Source organism: Idiotropiscis lumnitzeri, chromosome 21 (genome assembly GCF_059441095.1).
Source record: "Idiotropiscis lumnitzeri isolate Australia: NSW breed Sydney's pygmy pipehorse chromosome 21, RoL_Ilum_1.0, whole genome shotgun sequence".
Lineage (NCBI taxonomy): Eukaryota > Metazoa > Chordata > Actinopteri > Syngnathiformes > Syngnathidae > Idiotropiscis > Idiotropiscis lumnitzeri.
In genome coordinates, this window is record NC_142411.1 from 10,999,884 (window position 1) to 11,016,272 (window position 16,389).

At 39.3% G+C, this 16,389-nt stretch overlaps 1 protein-coding gene across 5 annotated transcripts in view; it reads left to right on the forward strand.

The window, feature by feature from the left end:
• Positions 1-16,389, forward strand: part of enah (ENAH actin regulator) — an 83,701-nt gene that overhangs the window by 61,440 nt on the left and 5,872 nt on the right. For 3 of the 5 annotated variants that reach the window (XM_088286309.1, XM_088286308.1, XM_088286307.1), the window contains exons 6-13: positions 4,257-5,024; positions 6,312-6,670; positions 8,474-8,616; positions 8,744-8,792; positions 9,564-9,615; positions 9,788-9,860; positions 15,302-15,386; positions 16,296-16,353. In XM_088286309.1, coding sequence (XP_088142435.1) covers positions 4,257-5,024; positions 6,312-6,670; positions 8,474-8,616; positions 8,744-8,792; positions 9,564-9,615; positions 9,788-9,860; positions 15,302-15,386; positions 16,296-16,353 — 1,587 coding nt within the window. The remainder of the gene's footprint in view (positions 1-4,256; positions 5,025-6,311; positions 6,671-8,473; positions 8,617-8,743; positions 8,793-9,563; positions 9,616-9,787; positions 9,861-15,301; positions 15,387-16,295; positions 16,354-16,389) is intronic. The other 2 variants (XM_088286310.1, XM_088286311.1) reach the window with 2 other exon arrangements.

Sequence of the window (16,389 nt, forward strand, 5' to 3'; positions counted from 1 at the left end):
GAATTTGTTGTTTTATTGCTCGGGATGTAACGATTAATCGAAAATCAATTTAAAATCAATTTCAGCTGCTTAAAATATACATTGACGATAAAAAACAGAATAACTAAAGGATTTCTAATGATAACAGTCAAGTGTATTGTACATTTATTTATTTTTAGTTCTTGCATCAACAAAACACTGATAAGAGAAAAATGTACTTTTTTCTTTTTTGTGAAGTTGCAAAAAGTTACTCTTTCCAAAAATGATAAAATTGAGATGTTGAAATAAAAGTATCTATCCGTTATATTATGAGTCATCCATTTTGTTAAAAATAAATAAGTAAAACTGAATCAAAATCGGGAACTGAAAATCGAATTGAATCGAACCGGGGTTTGAGTGAATCGTTACATCCCTATTGACCTGTAATAACATTGTAATTAATTATTCCTTGAAGGCATGGCAGCTTTTATGCTTCTGTAAACTAATGAACCTTAACTAACATCAATTCCATTTTGTAGTACATAGAACTGCAATCGAATGTTTGTCATTTGATTGATATTTGGCATAGAATCATATTTGCTTATTTTAAGATGTATCTGATATTGTATTGTCCATCTGTCATGAAGAGTTAAACTCCCCAAATTCACGATACATCAGAGATCACATTGTATTCCAGAATTAGATACCACACAGTGTGTTCCTCAAATAATTAGAAACTGAGGGTGCTGTAGATAGAAAGGCCTAAGGCTGCACCCGTGTTTTGAAGGGAAGGTTTGGGAAAATTTTACAAAGCATTTTTGCAAGGTTTTAATTAAGGAGTGTGTATCCATATATATTTAAGTGTAATTCTGTTGGAACAATGGGCAATGTTGTATGAGGCCATGTAGAGTTGCGTTTAGAGATTATGACACTATCATGCCAATATTGGGCATTCGATGTTCAAAATGGTTTTACATAATACAACGATACAATTACATTAGTTCCATAATCAGTCCATGTCAAATTCTATGACTGCCTCATTAATTTCACAACCTCTTTAGATGATCAGATTTCTGGTTCTTTATTATTGTTTGAATAATAAGGGGAAATTGAATCTTGAAAAAAAAAAGATGGCAGCAATAAAGCCTTGGGTCATCCTTATCCTGTATGCGAACAATATATACAACATTTTCTTTACACAAATATGTTCTATGCAGTCCCACTTGTCTAAACACAAAATTCTAGTAAAAGTTGTAAAATCCGTTTGTTTTTGTAGATTTCAGGGGGCGACTATTTTGCCACTTGCGTGGACTGAAAATGACATCACAGATGCTCAGCGCTCAACTAATGACCAATCACGGCTCTCCTGTTTTCTGAAGCGGCGCCATGATTGGTCGAAAGAAATTGACAAAATGGCCACCCCCGTACTGCAGAAAAACGGGTGGATTAACTAAACTACTGTTTGAAATGGCATCCATATATCATGAATATCTGATCATATCAACAACTCAAAGTACAACAAACGTCACACTCTTCGATTCAAATGTTGACACTTGCATCAAGCAGATTGCAGTGGAACTGCCCACTGATGATGAAATTGGTGAACGTTTGCTTATTTGCCATAACAAGGAGACCATTACAATGCACGACTGGGTGAGAAAGGATGGCAGCGTTGTGGCACGCTTTATTGCTATGTTCGCTCTATTAGCATATGCACGCATGACCACACATGAAGGCTGACACAGTTCAGCGGTGTTACTCACAGGCTAAAAATAAATCAGGCAAAATGCTGGTAACACCCTCAGGGGTTATTGTGTGTGTTAGTATGAATGCTTGCAAAATCCAGATTGTGGATGGAGTGTGGATGCAAAATTATATTATATATAATCTAATATTCTTTGCTAATAACCCTTCTTTATCACCCTTTAACTTCCATCATGTGTGTATGCCTGCACATATATGGGTATTCTGTATGTGTGGTATGTAAAGAATGTACCACTGCTGTTATATCTATTCACCCATTGGTTCAGTCCAGAACTGTCAGAGAACATCATTCCATAAATATCTGAGCTAGACAATGATTTCAACACTTATTCAGTGCTTAAGTGGTAATTTGATCAAAGTGGTAGAAAGAATCAAGTTGGGTTTTTGGGGGGAAATGTGGGCGATGATAATGAGGAAGGAGAATGTGTGTAGTGGAGTAGAAGTCATGACGAGCACTGAATCTGGTCAGCGAGGATAAAATGGTGAACGTAACTAGGCATGAGATGTCAGAACATTTAGTTGGGAGAAGTCACACATGGCGCATTCCGTCCAATAAATGTCGCATGCGTCTCAGTTTTGCGTGACTCCTGATGGGTCTTTTACCATGGCAACAAAAACAAAAATGTTCAGGAGGTATGGTCAGTAAGTAAAGGACATATATGGCTGACACAAAATCATTCTGTGAATTACATCCTTCTCCATCTTCTCATATGACCGTGAAGATGCAAGTGTTTGTTTATATTCAAGATTAGTGTGCTTTACTAGTGTTAAAATTGAGTCGCACTTGTCTCCGTTTAACTCTCTCTTTCTCTCTCTCTCTCTTTCTCTCTGCACATCATATATTTCATAATGCAACTCTTTAAACATGTTGAAAAGACATTGCTGGCCCTTATTTTGAAGCCATCGCTACATGGCTAAGAAAATAATGGAGTATAAGAACTCATGCATAAATCACATTTTGCCAGTAACTTCGCTCATTCACTCAAAGTATTGTAAAACAAATGGTCAAATTTTATATCTGTAATTCATAACTTTGTTTTAAGTGTCAAGGGTCCAATAATTTAGTTATTTTATTCATTATATATATTTATATATTAGGGTTGTCAAAATTAAAGCGTTAACTCAGGAGCTTAAGTTCCATTTTTTCAGTTTGATTTACTTAAAAAATAATTACCATATTATTGTGTATGCATATAAATATTGTACTATATTAGCTCTACATATTTATCATATAATCTCAGAACAAAACACCCTGCTCAAGTTCCCAATGGGCCTTGCAAACCAACACTGCTGGAATGTACTGTAAAAGAGTTGAAAACTGTTTCTAAGAAAAATGCCTGTAAAGATGTTTCAGATTCAATCATATTGAAGAATCAAAAAAAGCTATTAGAACTTTGAATTAAATATACTTCATTTTTGATGATTTAGCATTCATTCCAAGATATTATTCCAGTAAATATCTGTTACACGCTTCACAAAAATAGTAGTTGAAAAATGGGATTAATCGCAATTATTCATGGAAATTTTTTGTGATTAATTAGTTTTCAAATGTAATCGCTTGTCAGCACTAGTATATATATTTTTTTAAATCTGCAGATTCATCTGTTAGCATCATTTCTTCCACCAAAAATCCATAAGAATCGGGCACAAACAACACAAATCCTGTGGATGTACAATATGTAAACTAGCAGACAGCATTACTGTTTCGCGTTAGGTGACACGATACGTGCCAAATCGTGACCGATTGTGTTGCAACTTAGTCTATTATTATTTTTTTTTTTTTTTGCTGAGCAACTTTTGGTTCATTATATAATTTTCTTGGTCTTCAACTGTTGTCAGCGTTTAAAATGTGTGTGTTCCTGCATCAACTTAAATAGCATTATTCGATGATCTCACATATAGATAAAGACCTTATAGGCATCAGAACGACGGACCAAAATACTCACCCGCAGAGCTGTTTTGATGTTAAAGTAAATAATTTTTTCTACGTAATCCGCCTTAAACCCAAAGCCTAGCCGTAAGCTTAACTCATTCACTGTCATTGATGAGTATAGAAGCCAAAAAGTACATTCATTTTCCCTGGGCCGGTATTAATGAGGATTAGCTGTACAGAAAATGGACGGGTTGCGATATCTTGTATGGTAAGCTTTTTTTTGTCACTCGGCTTGGCTTGAATATGTCTTTTGTTTGGTGCTCTTAACAAATATCCATCTTGGTCCTCTCTCTCAACAAGTCTAGCAAAGCTTTGTTTACTTTTGTTTGTTTCTTGCAGCATCTGTCCACTAACAAAATTGCATCCCCACGGCTAATTGAAATACATTAAATACCCGGCAATCGAACTGTGGTTTAGCTGAGCTTTTTTTTTCTTGCTTCATCTGCTCCATTCTCTTTTTCCTCCCCTCCCACCCTCCTTCCATCTCTCTCCTGACCTGTCGTCCTTCCGTTGTATGCACGATGGCTGCCTCCTACCTTCGTCGATGCCTTCCCTTCTGTCCTGTCTTGTTGTCCTTCACCATGTCTGTCCGTGCAACTAGCATTCGAAAGCACTCTGTATACCCCCACTCCTCAAGAGTATAGCAGGACATCATCCACACCGGCATCTCCATCCACACTGACCTATCCAGCTCCGGGTTCCCCTTTATCGTCATCCACAACACCCCCGACACCACCTCTGAGGCACTCGGCCTCCCGTTTTGCCACCTCGCTTGGCTCTGCCTTCCACCCAGTCCTTCCGCACTACGCCACCGTCCCAAGGAGGCAGCAGGCGTTTGCCCAAGCACCACCTCCTGCTCCTGCCCCAGCCCCCAACCCTGCCACCGTACCCAAGTCTGTGGTGTGTTCAGCCTACAACTTCACTCCCTTGCCCCCCTCACCCCCGGTCATGATAAGCAGTCCCCCGGGGAAGGCCGCAGGCCCACGGCCACTCATCCCCATCGCCGCCCCATCTCCGCTCACTCAGAAGCCCCCCTCACCATCTCCAAACGGCCCACCTATGTTTCCCGCACCTTCTCCGGTCACCAACGTGCCACACAGCCACCCTGTCGGCATAGCCGGCCCGACCCCCCCGCTTCCGCCCACCCCGCCACCATTCACCTCTCCCGCAGCACCCCATTCTTCTCCGTGCGTCTCGTCTCCCCCCTCCTCATCCCATGCTCCTGGTTTGCCCTCTCCCTCCACAGTGCCCTCTGCTGCTGCAGTTGCTTCCACTGAGCACCTCACCCTCCCTATGGGTCCAAGCCCAGATTCAGACGCAACAGCAAGCCCAGAAACCCGCCAACTGCATTCAGGGTCCTCTGACCAGGGTAAGGCTTATGGTCCACTTTCTTCCTGCTGTCTTTCACTGCCTTTAACTCACTAACCGTAATAATTCATCCTGATCTCAGAAATTTTACCACGCTTTCTCGGAATTGATCCGATCTGTTATTTTGTTTTGAAGTGACACCAGATCTCCGTGTACTGCAGAGCCATCAGTTTCTTTCATCTTTGTCAATCTTCTCACGAGCGGCGTGTGTGTGTGTGTGTGTGTTTGGGGTGTGTGCGTGTAGGCGGGGGTTGTGTGTGTGCGTGGGTGTGCGTTCGTGCGTGTGCGTGCGTGTGTGTGAGTGTGTGCGTGTGCGTGAGCGTGCGTGAGCGTGCGTGTGCGGGTGTCAAAGTCAAGAACCAGCTGGTTGAAAGTTCACAGCAAGTGCAATATGTCTGGACTTGAGTGTGCCTGTCATCTTTGCAAAATACAAATCACTTCAAACTCCGCCTGCTTTTCTCTGCTTCTTTTTCAAAACGCCATTCGGCAATAAAACTCCTCGCAGTGCCTCCTCTTACTTAGGAAGTCAAGCTCACAGTAAATATCGACTGTAGTGTTAAATTAATTACATGTGATGTTTTTTTTTTTTTTCAACATGGCGTCTCATTTAAAAAAAAAAATCCATGCAATATCTGCCGTTTCAATTATTAAATGCGATTGAACAATTTAGACTAAAATGTCAAATGTGCCTGCTTAGACATATTTGTTTTCCACTGACCTTTTAATTCTCATTAGCCACAGGTGTTATTCACATGACCTTTGAACCCAGAGATCATTGAACTGATAGGCTGGACTGGGACTGTGCTACTGTGTCGAGGCTGACAGGTTCACGCCCATTGATGGATTATAGATTGTCGCCTGAAATGTGATTAAAGGATGCCCTAAAAAAAACTGAATGAGAAACAAATTGCATTCATCTTATTCAATGTTTTGTAAAGATTGTCTGGCTTGTGTTTGCGGTAAAACAGGCTCTTTAAATGAGATTGGACCGTAATATTGCTCTTGCTCCATGTATTGAACACTGCCTGCCTGATCGCATCCAACTGACAAATGCAATTCACACTCTAACATGGCATGTAAATGAAACTGTTAAATTCTCACTCTTGCATGTTGCTCCTAAACAACTTGGGAAGTTATTTTTCTCGATTTTGGGGAAAATAAACCCATCATTATTGTTGTTTTTTTGTTTGACTTCATCATATAAACCGTGTTTGAAGCTCTTTTTTTTTTTTCATTGTAAAGGTCAACAGTTTATCCTTAAGCTCTTCTTTGTTTCTCCAACCAACAGACATTGTGCTGCCAGTGGGGTTGACCACACCCACACCCACACCCACCCCTCCCCCACCGCCACCCCTGCCAACCGGCTCTACTGTGACATCTGTGGCCGCCACCCCGCCGGCTACCCCGGCCGCCACCCCCACAACACCGTCCGGACACCCTCCCCCACCGCCGCCTCCACCTCTGCCTCCTACATTGACCCCGGTTGGGACCCCGACATCCCCGCCCGGGCCACCTCCTCCTCTTTTGGCCCCAACACCTCCCCCTGCACCTCCTCTTCCCCCTGGCCTTCTCTCTCCTGCAGATGAGCGCCCCGCCTCAGGCCTGGCTGCTGCCCTCGCAGGAGCTAAACTGCGCAAAGTGTCAAGGGTGAGCACTAGTATGATGGTTCACAACAATTTGTACTTTTAAACATCTCTTATGTATATATTTTTATAATATCCTTCTGGGCTCTGTGTAGGGCATTTGTATCCATGTTAAATCCTTTTTTGAATAGCTTTAGCTTTGTGAATGTGATACTACTGCAAAAGTTGGGCTTTTTGTCTGATTTTGTCATTTCCACAGCAGGGCAGTTTGTCCCGGAACGTAACTTCCCTCCGGCCCGGCCGGACGCCCGTTTTTGGGGCATGGGGCGACAAATTTAAAAAAAGGGGTTCGATTTACAATGGCCGGAGGTTGATTTTAGTCCGGCTCACGAATCGGCCCTCGTGCGTGTGATGAACCTACTCGCAAAATGGACAAACGACAAAAATTTCTTCAGAACGCGTCAAAAGTGCCAACTGTTTGTGTATGAAGAGACGCGAGACAGCAGTGTGCGTTCAAGCGTGCCTGTATTTTCTTATTCTGACATCACGTAACCCGCATCTCCCGCCTGCTACTGGGGCATACCATTACAAGAGGTGAGGGGGGGCAGGCAATACCAAAATCCCTGTTACCCCAACTGTGCATACTTTCTTGCATCGATCGGGCACATTCATGGAGAGGAAGAAAGACGAAAAAGGAGACTAATATGACCATAATAAGCCCCTAATAATGTGAGCGGGATTGAATAGTTAATTATGTTTTAATAAACCTCTGCCGTAAGCATCTCTCCCATGGTGGAGTCATGCACCGACGCTTTTTTTGGGGAGGTGGCAGACCGTCGTCGGGCGCCGACAATGTTTTATGAATAAGGCTGGAGGGTCGAGGCCGGAACGGAACCGAGATCGCGGTCTGAGGGCGGGGTCTGACCGGCAAAAAGGGGTCAAGTGCCCATCGCCAGTAATTTCCAACTTGAGGATCTTTAAATGTATTGACAATTTACTGTTAACATGAAATTTTACATTTTTTGCTCCATCTTTGGCCTACTTTGGAACCTAACTACACATTTTTCACAACCGCTAGGTACCGTAAACGTCTTTTTAATGTGACAAATTTTCATAATTTTGCCTGTATTCATATATAATACTCAGCCTTGAGTTCAGATGCTGTATTTATTTATTTATTTATTCATTTATTAATTTTTATTCTTGAGAAATTACTTGAGGTGGCCATTTTACATTTGTCATCCGTCAGCGGCCTTGGGTACCTGCCCATCATTTGTCAATACGTCATTTTTTTCAAGCCGCACCAAATTGTGATCATCAGTCAGTTTTTCCATCAGAAGTAAATCAATCCGTCAGTCAGTCCATCCCTCATTACATCCCCCCTCCTCACCCCCACCAAAATACACATTAGCAAAATGGGCGTCCATCAGTGACGGACTGAAATTCCGGTCCGTCAATCTGACGAAATGACCACCTGTGGCAATTACTTCAATATATTTTGTCTGCTTTGTTTTTTGAGTGAGATCTTTGACAGAAGCACTTTACGATAGTTCACACATGATTGTTATAGATTACAGAAGCACTCTGACACACTATGCTAAAGCTCATCCAGAGACACCTCTTAATAAATAAGTCAATTGGCTAATAAATATTAATCCTTTATTTTACCCGGCCATTTTGCACATTTCTAGGCTTCCAACTTTGTCGGAGTATTTTGGCGAGGGCATTCCCAGATGTGCTTGCAGTTCTTCAAGTCATGTCTGAAAAGAGAAACCATAATTTCCCATGGGTGTCTTTGAGTTATCAGTATCCAAAACAATGAGACTTCTGAGTCCTTAAGAGGAAATAATTTGGAAAATGTTTCCAGAGTGATGACGCAGGGGCAGCTCTGGCAGCAGCCTTGTTGGGGACAGCTGGGGCTGCGGGGGCCAAATCGGAGTCCAGAGGCAATGGCCCTTTACCTGGAGGAGGCGGGCTCATGGAGGAGATGAGCGCCTTATTGGCAAGAAGGTACCACCATAAAATTCTTTTTTCAGTTTGAAATACTGCTTGCTTTAAGCTTCGGTTCACTTTTTATTAGAAATACCAAATGAAAGAAACCATAGCAATGCCTCGTTACTACTCTTGCCCTTTATAGAAGAAGAATCGCTGAGAAGGGCTCTTCACCTGAACCCGAGCAGAAATCAGTAAGTCTAATCAGATCTGTTCTGTTCATTTTCATGTCTGCTCTTACAACATTGAAAACATTCTCGTCTGAGCTCACTGGTCATTTTTTTGTGCTTAGCTCGGTGAGTTTTCTACATGCCTCATTTGGATTGCATGCCGTCGAAAGGCAATATACACTCGTGGCCAAAAACATTCGCATGACACATCTTGCGTTTTACTACTCTCACCACAACAGTGGAACCTCCTATATACGGTCTTTATTTATTGTACATCTCTTAATCAATTAGTCAGTTTCTTATCCTGGACGGCATAGTTAATCTTAATCCTTCATCATCCATAGACACAAATTCAAAGGTCATTTTGTGGGAGCTGCACTGTTTCTCTACGGAAAGAGAACATAGAACTGCAAAATAGACGTCCCTCGTTAGTTAAAGGCATACGGAATCCTGCCTGTGATTTGCTTAAATGCACCTTAAGGACTTTCAAACTATGAGAGACAAAATTCTTTGGTCTGATGAGACAAAAATTGGTGTGACCAGTTACTGCTCCTGAACTGGCCAATTCCATCTCTACAGTGAAGCGTAGTGGTATCTGCTTTATGCTGTGATGTTTTTCAGCGACAGGAATTGGGGCAATTTGTTTGTTCAATTACCTGGTTAAATAAATACAGTGCATGAAATACATACAAAATATTTAAGAGATGTACGTCCTTTTAAGTGTAACCCCCAAATTTTTTCCCCATTTTGTACTCTGACTGTGTGAATCATCTGACTCTCTTGTCTATCCAACAGGAGGAGAATGAGATAACAACGACCCCTAAAGTGTCAGCATGTAGCACTCCAGGTGAGAGTCAAACAGCCAATACTGAAGGGCCAAGAACTGAAGCAATGCATTGCAGCATAACATATAACATTGGATGCAAATTTGCATTGAAAGCTATATTGAATGCATCGGCAATATAACGTTTTCCAAATATTTAAATAACATGTTCAGTGTTTCTGCTTTTTTTCTACAGACATGCCCAGGAAGCCATGGGAAAGAACAAACAACAATACTATGAATGGTAGCAAATCACCAGTTATAGGAAGGTACTGTATCTCTCACCTGATGCAATAATAGCGCTCCAAAAAATGGGGAAAAAAAGATAATTTATTTTAATTATAGTTATTGTTTGTTTTAAGAAGATATGCTCTAAAATGAAAAAAGAAAGCATTTTGCTGAAGTAGCTTTGGCTGGGTTCAGCATGATGCGATAATGCATTGCTTCCCAGTGCTTGTTAACATCACTAAGGCTTATATTGGCTAATGCACTCATCTGACTATCAGTTTCTTGCTGGAACATAAGAAAAAGTGGCCCAAATCTGTGTTTCACAAAATATTATGAAAATAGAAGGACAGAGCTTGCAAATCTTGGAGCGCAGTTTTGATTCCGAAATGACGCAAGTATGAGGTTGTTTAGATTATGCTTGCTTGGCACATAGGTGACTTCAGCTGGCTATGCATCTTCCTATCTCCTTTACATTTGTGGTACCAATATTATAGATTTGGATTATTATTTTATTTTTATTTTTGGGGTGAAAAATGGTATGTCATTGCTGGACCATTACTTTAAAGCTAGTTCCTTTCTGTTAGTAGCGTTGTGTGTCCCAAAGAGTTTTCGATATTTGGCTTAAATGTCTTTTTTGTGTAACAAAGCTGACTGGGAAGAACAGCTTGTTGTGGGAGTATATCACCCTCCTTCAGCACCTCCAACCTCAATTTAATCTTTCTTCTGAGTTAGTATTACTGGATGATATGAATTTTGATTGGCTTAGTAATGAGTCTGATAGTGTCAAAGACCTGTGTATTGACCAAAACCTTGCACAATGAATTGCTGCCCTAACAAGGCCTGGTCCAGATAACCTAGAGAAGTCCACCTTATTGGACCTCATTTTAAAAAAGGGAAACAACACACACACACACACACACAAAACATGAAATTCTCAGGAGTTCTGCTGGATTTTAGTGACCTCTGCCCAATTGCTTGAGCCAGAAGTTATAATAATTTAAAAAAAAAAGTGTTATCACTAAAACGACTTTTAAGAACTTTGCTGATCAAGATTTCTTTTTTATGGTTTGAATGATATCCATTCAAGTGTATAACTGCAATCCTGGAGCCTAATGTTGCTTTAGATTATTTTATTTAAACATCTAACTCTCAGTGATAAACTTGCATCCTTTAAGAATGTAAGAGTAAGAAAAGTCCTCACTGGTTAACACCTGATATTGTTACAATGTTGCATACATGGGACATTTGCTACATTTGTCCTAATAATCTAATACTAATCTAATACTTACTATGTAACATCTTTATCAGACTGCTGTTTTAATCTATCAAAACTCTGGAGAATAATTAAGCAGCACAAACAACATGGCATCCTACACATTTCACTCGAGTTTTAGACGTACGTATTGTACTATCACAGCAACCACAAAAGTTGGGAATGATAATGCACATGCTTTGGATAACAAACTTGATCGTGGTGCCTTTTTAATAATACTTCTCAACCTTTGACACTTGACTATACTGTATTTATCGATTATTAATCTGGTAGAACTCAAGATGTGCTTGCTAATTGTTGCTGATCAATTTTCTTGATTGATTGATTGATTGATAAAGTGGGGTGCCACAAGGTTCTGTTTTAGGACCATTTTAGGACCCTAATGTTTGTATACTTCAAAGTTGGTGTCAAAAACAGATCAAATCAACTGTAAACGGGGGATGCAGTCATCTACTCTCGATCAACTTCTACCAAACCTACTATTTTTATATATTTCACAACACACTTGCTGAATTTAAATTGCTGTTAAATCCAAACAAACAATAATATAACTTGTTGATAGTAAATTAGGAAAGATTTTCTTGTTAATAATCATTTTCTGGGATTGATGTGAAGTTGTCTTTCAAAACACATAGAACAGAAATGTTACAAAATGGAAACCTTTATTAGTAGTCTAGTAAATCTTTTTTTCTTTAGTTCTGTAAAAAGCTAGTACAAGCTATATTTTTATCAATGTTGGACTATGGAGCTTTATTTCTAAACCACCTGATACAGTTTATCACGCTGTTTATAGATTTATTACTGACGTCACTGTCAGCTGCACCAGAATGTCAGCTGCACCTCCTTGACTCTGAGAAGAGACCAACACTGTTTAGAGTTTATTTTAAGGCAGTATTTCATTATCTTCCTGCTTATGTAACAAATGCGTTCAGCTTTAAGTTATTCAGTTACTCCACATGCAATAGCTCTTAATCTACCTACTGACTGACTGTTCAAACAAATAGCTGGAGTATTTTGGCACCGTTAAAATAATTTGCTTTAATCTTTTCAAGTATTTCATCATGCGCTAAATCCTATTGAAATATACTTTTTACATTGTTGTTTTGTAATTGTTTTATTTCATTCTTTTTATGGCTAAACCTTGCATTTTTGTTGTCTTTGTTGTTTTATTGATTTGTTTGTCTTTGGAAAAGAGAGCTTGCTCCCAACTGGCCCCCTTGGAATAAATAAACATTTAATTTATATTAAATCATCAGCCGTAGCTAACAATAGCAAATAAGTGTTTTTTGTTTTTACCACGTAAAACTTTTATACTTACAATCTATACACAAAAGTGAGTTTTAGGTACAATTCCCCAGACCTTTGGCTGTGGACATACAGGCAGACGATACTGAGGTGTTTTTGTTAAGCCGGTGTTTCTGCTGCTCACACAGACGAGATTCTCCGTGGAGAAATCCCATGGCAACAGACTCCTCCACCAGGTAGACTGAGGACCTGAGAGCGTTTGACATCCCCGTTTCTTAATAATAAAAAAAAAAGTCCTTCCCCCTTTTTGTAATGCTTTCATACAAGCATTTGGAATGAATCCAGATTCCTTTGTAGTTACACTACCTTACATGACCAACCTGCAGTGCAGCTCTGCTCATTGGTTGTTTGAAAAATTGTGTGCATTGTATTATATCTAATCCACTGCCAGTGTTTTTTTGCATGCTGCTTTGCCTGCTTCCCTCTAAACTGAAAACAGGGAAATCCATTCGTGCGTCACATGCTTCTGTAGACCCTCCCTCAAAATATTGAGGAACGCCCAGTGCAGTGTTGACTTGGCACAGCAATTATCATTGTATTGCCAGGAGGCTTCCACAGATAAGAGCTTTTCTTCACAGTGTAATTGCGCACGTCTGTGTGCATGTACAGTTTGTGTACTTGGAAGTCACAACTTCTATTTTGGAACCACTTCAGTTTAATGTATCTTTTTTTTGTCATTTTGATTTGGAAAAAAAATAAAATTTAATAAGTTCCCCACCTTCATTCAGAGTGCGGTGTGGGGGAATAGATTGAGTATAAGAACTGGGCAGGTGTGTCATTAATTTTATCATATGTAAATGATAGCTAAGTACAATCATGATGCAGCGTTACAGACAAATGCTTGCCCCCCCCACACCAAATTCATCACCAAAATGTCCACCTTCATAGATAACTATGTTAAGTCATCATAATAATTTTTTTTTTTCTTTTATGTCTTACCTGAAACTGTAGTTATTTAAGTATTTTCAACAACAACAAAACGATGACGTATCAGCAAACTCATTTCCTTTTGTCGCATGGTTCTTTCCTGTCTTACTTCCTCTCTCTTTAAAGCTACAGTATAGTGGAACCTCAAGTAACAAACTTGGAATAACATATTTAATCTGTTATCCTGTTGAACAGAAATGTTTATAAATTGAGGTAATGTTTCCCATTGAAATGAAGGGAAATCTAATTATGTTCCTGCCTTAAAAGCTTTTCGTGAAAACGCACTATTGATCGCTATGTATTGCTGATTAATTTTAACCAACGGTAGGGGACTACAGCTCCTCCATTAAAAAAGAGTTTTCTTTCATAATAACATGGGGAAATTTTTATTCTTTTTTTTTGGGGGGGGGGGTATTTTTGGTTGATTTTGTGAATACCAATCCATGGAATTTTGGCTTTTTATGTCCCAAAAATTCCTAAAGTGGTATGTCATATTGTCATTTAATTGATTAATTAAATTTCAACACATTTCTTTTTGGTCATTTTTATACATTTTTAATTGCCTCGCACAACAACATACGTTGATGGATATTTTGATGTTATTATACCGTCATTAACCATTTGATTGTTGCTTAATTAAGGAGATGCTAGAATTAAATAAATGGCATACATACAGTATATAATATTTTCTGACGAAAATGAAATGATTTTTAGACTTCGCTTATTTTATAGAGTCATGATTTTATTCCCTGGTCCATGCAATGTTCCAATAATAAATTGCATAAATTGGACCTTGAAAATTTGTGCAGAACTCGAATCGTTCGCAAACAGAGACGTCCGTAACTCGAGGTTCCACTGTATTCCCTTTTTTCAACAGTTGTGTTAACAAGTCAGATTTTGAGACAGATATGCTGCAATTCAACTAGGTAGATTGTTTGTGTATTGGTATCTTTTTAATTGCATATTGAGGTGAAAACATGCCCCCAAAAGGTGTACGCATATGCTTTGAGCGATGCCGCAGAACGCAATTGTTCGAAGTTGTGCCACACAATTTCGCGAGTGGCCAAGTCTCCGTCACTGGTTTTGCAGCAATATAAAATTTGAGTTCCAATTCCACGATTTGGCGACATCCCAAATTATAGCCAATCAAAATGCACGGAAGCTTTACCACAGGCGAGAAATACATTTCTGGGTTATAAGTGAGCAAGACACAGCCGTGTACCACACGCTTTCGAACAACACACAAAAAAATGTGTTTTGCAACAATGCTTAACCATCTTTACAATTTCATAAGTACCTGTAAAATAGTGAAGCTTGTGGTAAAAATATGTGAGCAGAAATAGAAATAGAAATCCCTTTATTGTCATTGTACTCAAGTGTGCAACGAGATTAGAGATTGTACACATGGAGCTGGTTACTTTCAAACAAATTCAATATAACAATTTTTTTTTCATCCTCTTTTTGAGCAACATGTGTCTTCCTTGACTGCCAAATAATTTTTTGGGGGATTAAAAAGTGAGCAGGTCAAACAAAAATATTATCTGAGGAGCCTAATTGTTTTGCGATAGTCGGATCCTGGTCGAATTTAAAAACATTGCGTAATGTGTGACTGCCCTGATTTGCAGTTATTTAGAAATAATAATTATTATTATTATAATAGAGATGGATACTGAGTTATTCAAGCAAATTCTCTTCTCGTCAATTTATTTGGTAGACTAATTTATTGGGGATGTTTGTATGAAGTAACCATAAATTACCGGTTTCCTTCTGTTAGGGTCTGTTAAAACAGTGTCACATTATCTTTACTAATTTATTGGCTACAGTATGTGATATATAATATCATATGAAATAGACACTGTTGATGTAATTTGATTTGCATACAAATACTGCGCTGATTTCTGACCTCTCTGTTACTGTCCTAGTTCCTGGCTCTTTCTTTTCCCCACATTGTTTAACCCTCCCACTCTTCTTTTTCAGACCTAAATCGACTCCAACTCCAACTGCATCCTTAAGTGCCAACGGTGTGCCAACAGAAGCTGTTGACTATGACAGATTGAAACAGGTTGGCAAACATATTTCATGATTAAAGTTTTTTTTTTTTTTTTTTTTTAAATATCCTGTATTTTCATCGTAGCGTTCTGTAGGTGCAAAATTGTGGGTTTTAGTTACTTGGTGATGATTAATGATGATTTATGCTAGCAAATGAATTATGACGACTTTTTTTTATTTCATGCAATTTTGGAACTCAACCGACATTATCGTGAAACATTTACTTAGTAACTTACACAAAAATGCTCATCTAGCATCAAAGGAGAGTTGGATGTTCTTATTAAGCGAGTCCTCATCATATTTAATTGCCTTACACACTAAAAAAACAGGTGGGCTGAGTTTTGTGTTGTACTGAATGTGAAGTAAATTTAACATAACATCAGTTTAGTGAGTGACGCTGCTGAATTTAGACACGGGGATCGGTGTTCAAATCCTGGTCAGGACAGACAGTGCACCAACGGAAAATGTGTGGTTAAAATCCTGACCCAGTGTGCTTGGTCAAATCCTCAACCCAATGCTCTGGGTATGAATAACCCAGGATTGGCTCAATCCCTGGGTTAGCTATTTTAACCAATTTGGGTTCCTTGTGACAGTTTTAACACAATAATTCAGCGACCATCAATGGATGAATCTGACTGAAAAGCCTGCTCTTCATTTTGTCTCATGTTGTCTGACACCCTGGTTTAATTGGGAACACCATCAATGCTAATCTCATACGGAATATCTACGTTGTAAAAGACAATTTCCCAGTGTCACATAGGCCGCCACTTCAAAATGTAAAAGCCACTGTAAACTCTTCTCGCCATCAAGACATCCGATTGAAGGTGAAAGTTAATAACAGAGCGGTAACGTTAAAATAGTTTGTTTGCTGTCATATTTGGAGTATAAAATAATGCAAATGTGTTCTTTTTATTTCCTCTAGGACATTATGGATGAGATGAGGAAGGAGCTGTCCAAGCTAAAAGAAGAGCTCATTGATGGTAAATTGAGCTTTACTTTCCTTTTTCTTTTCCGTT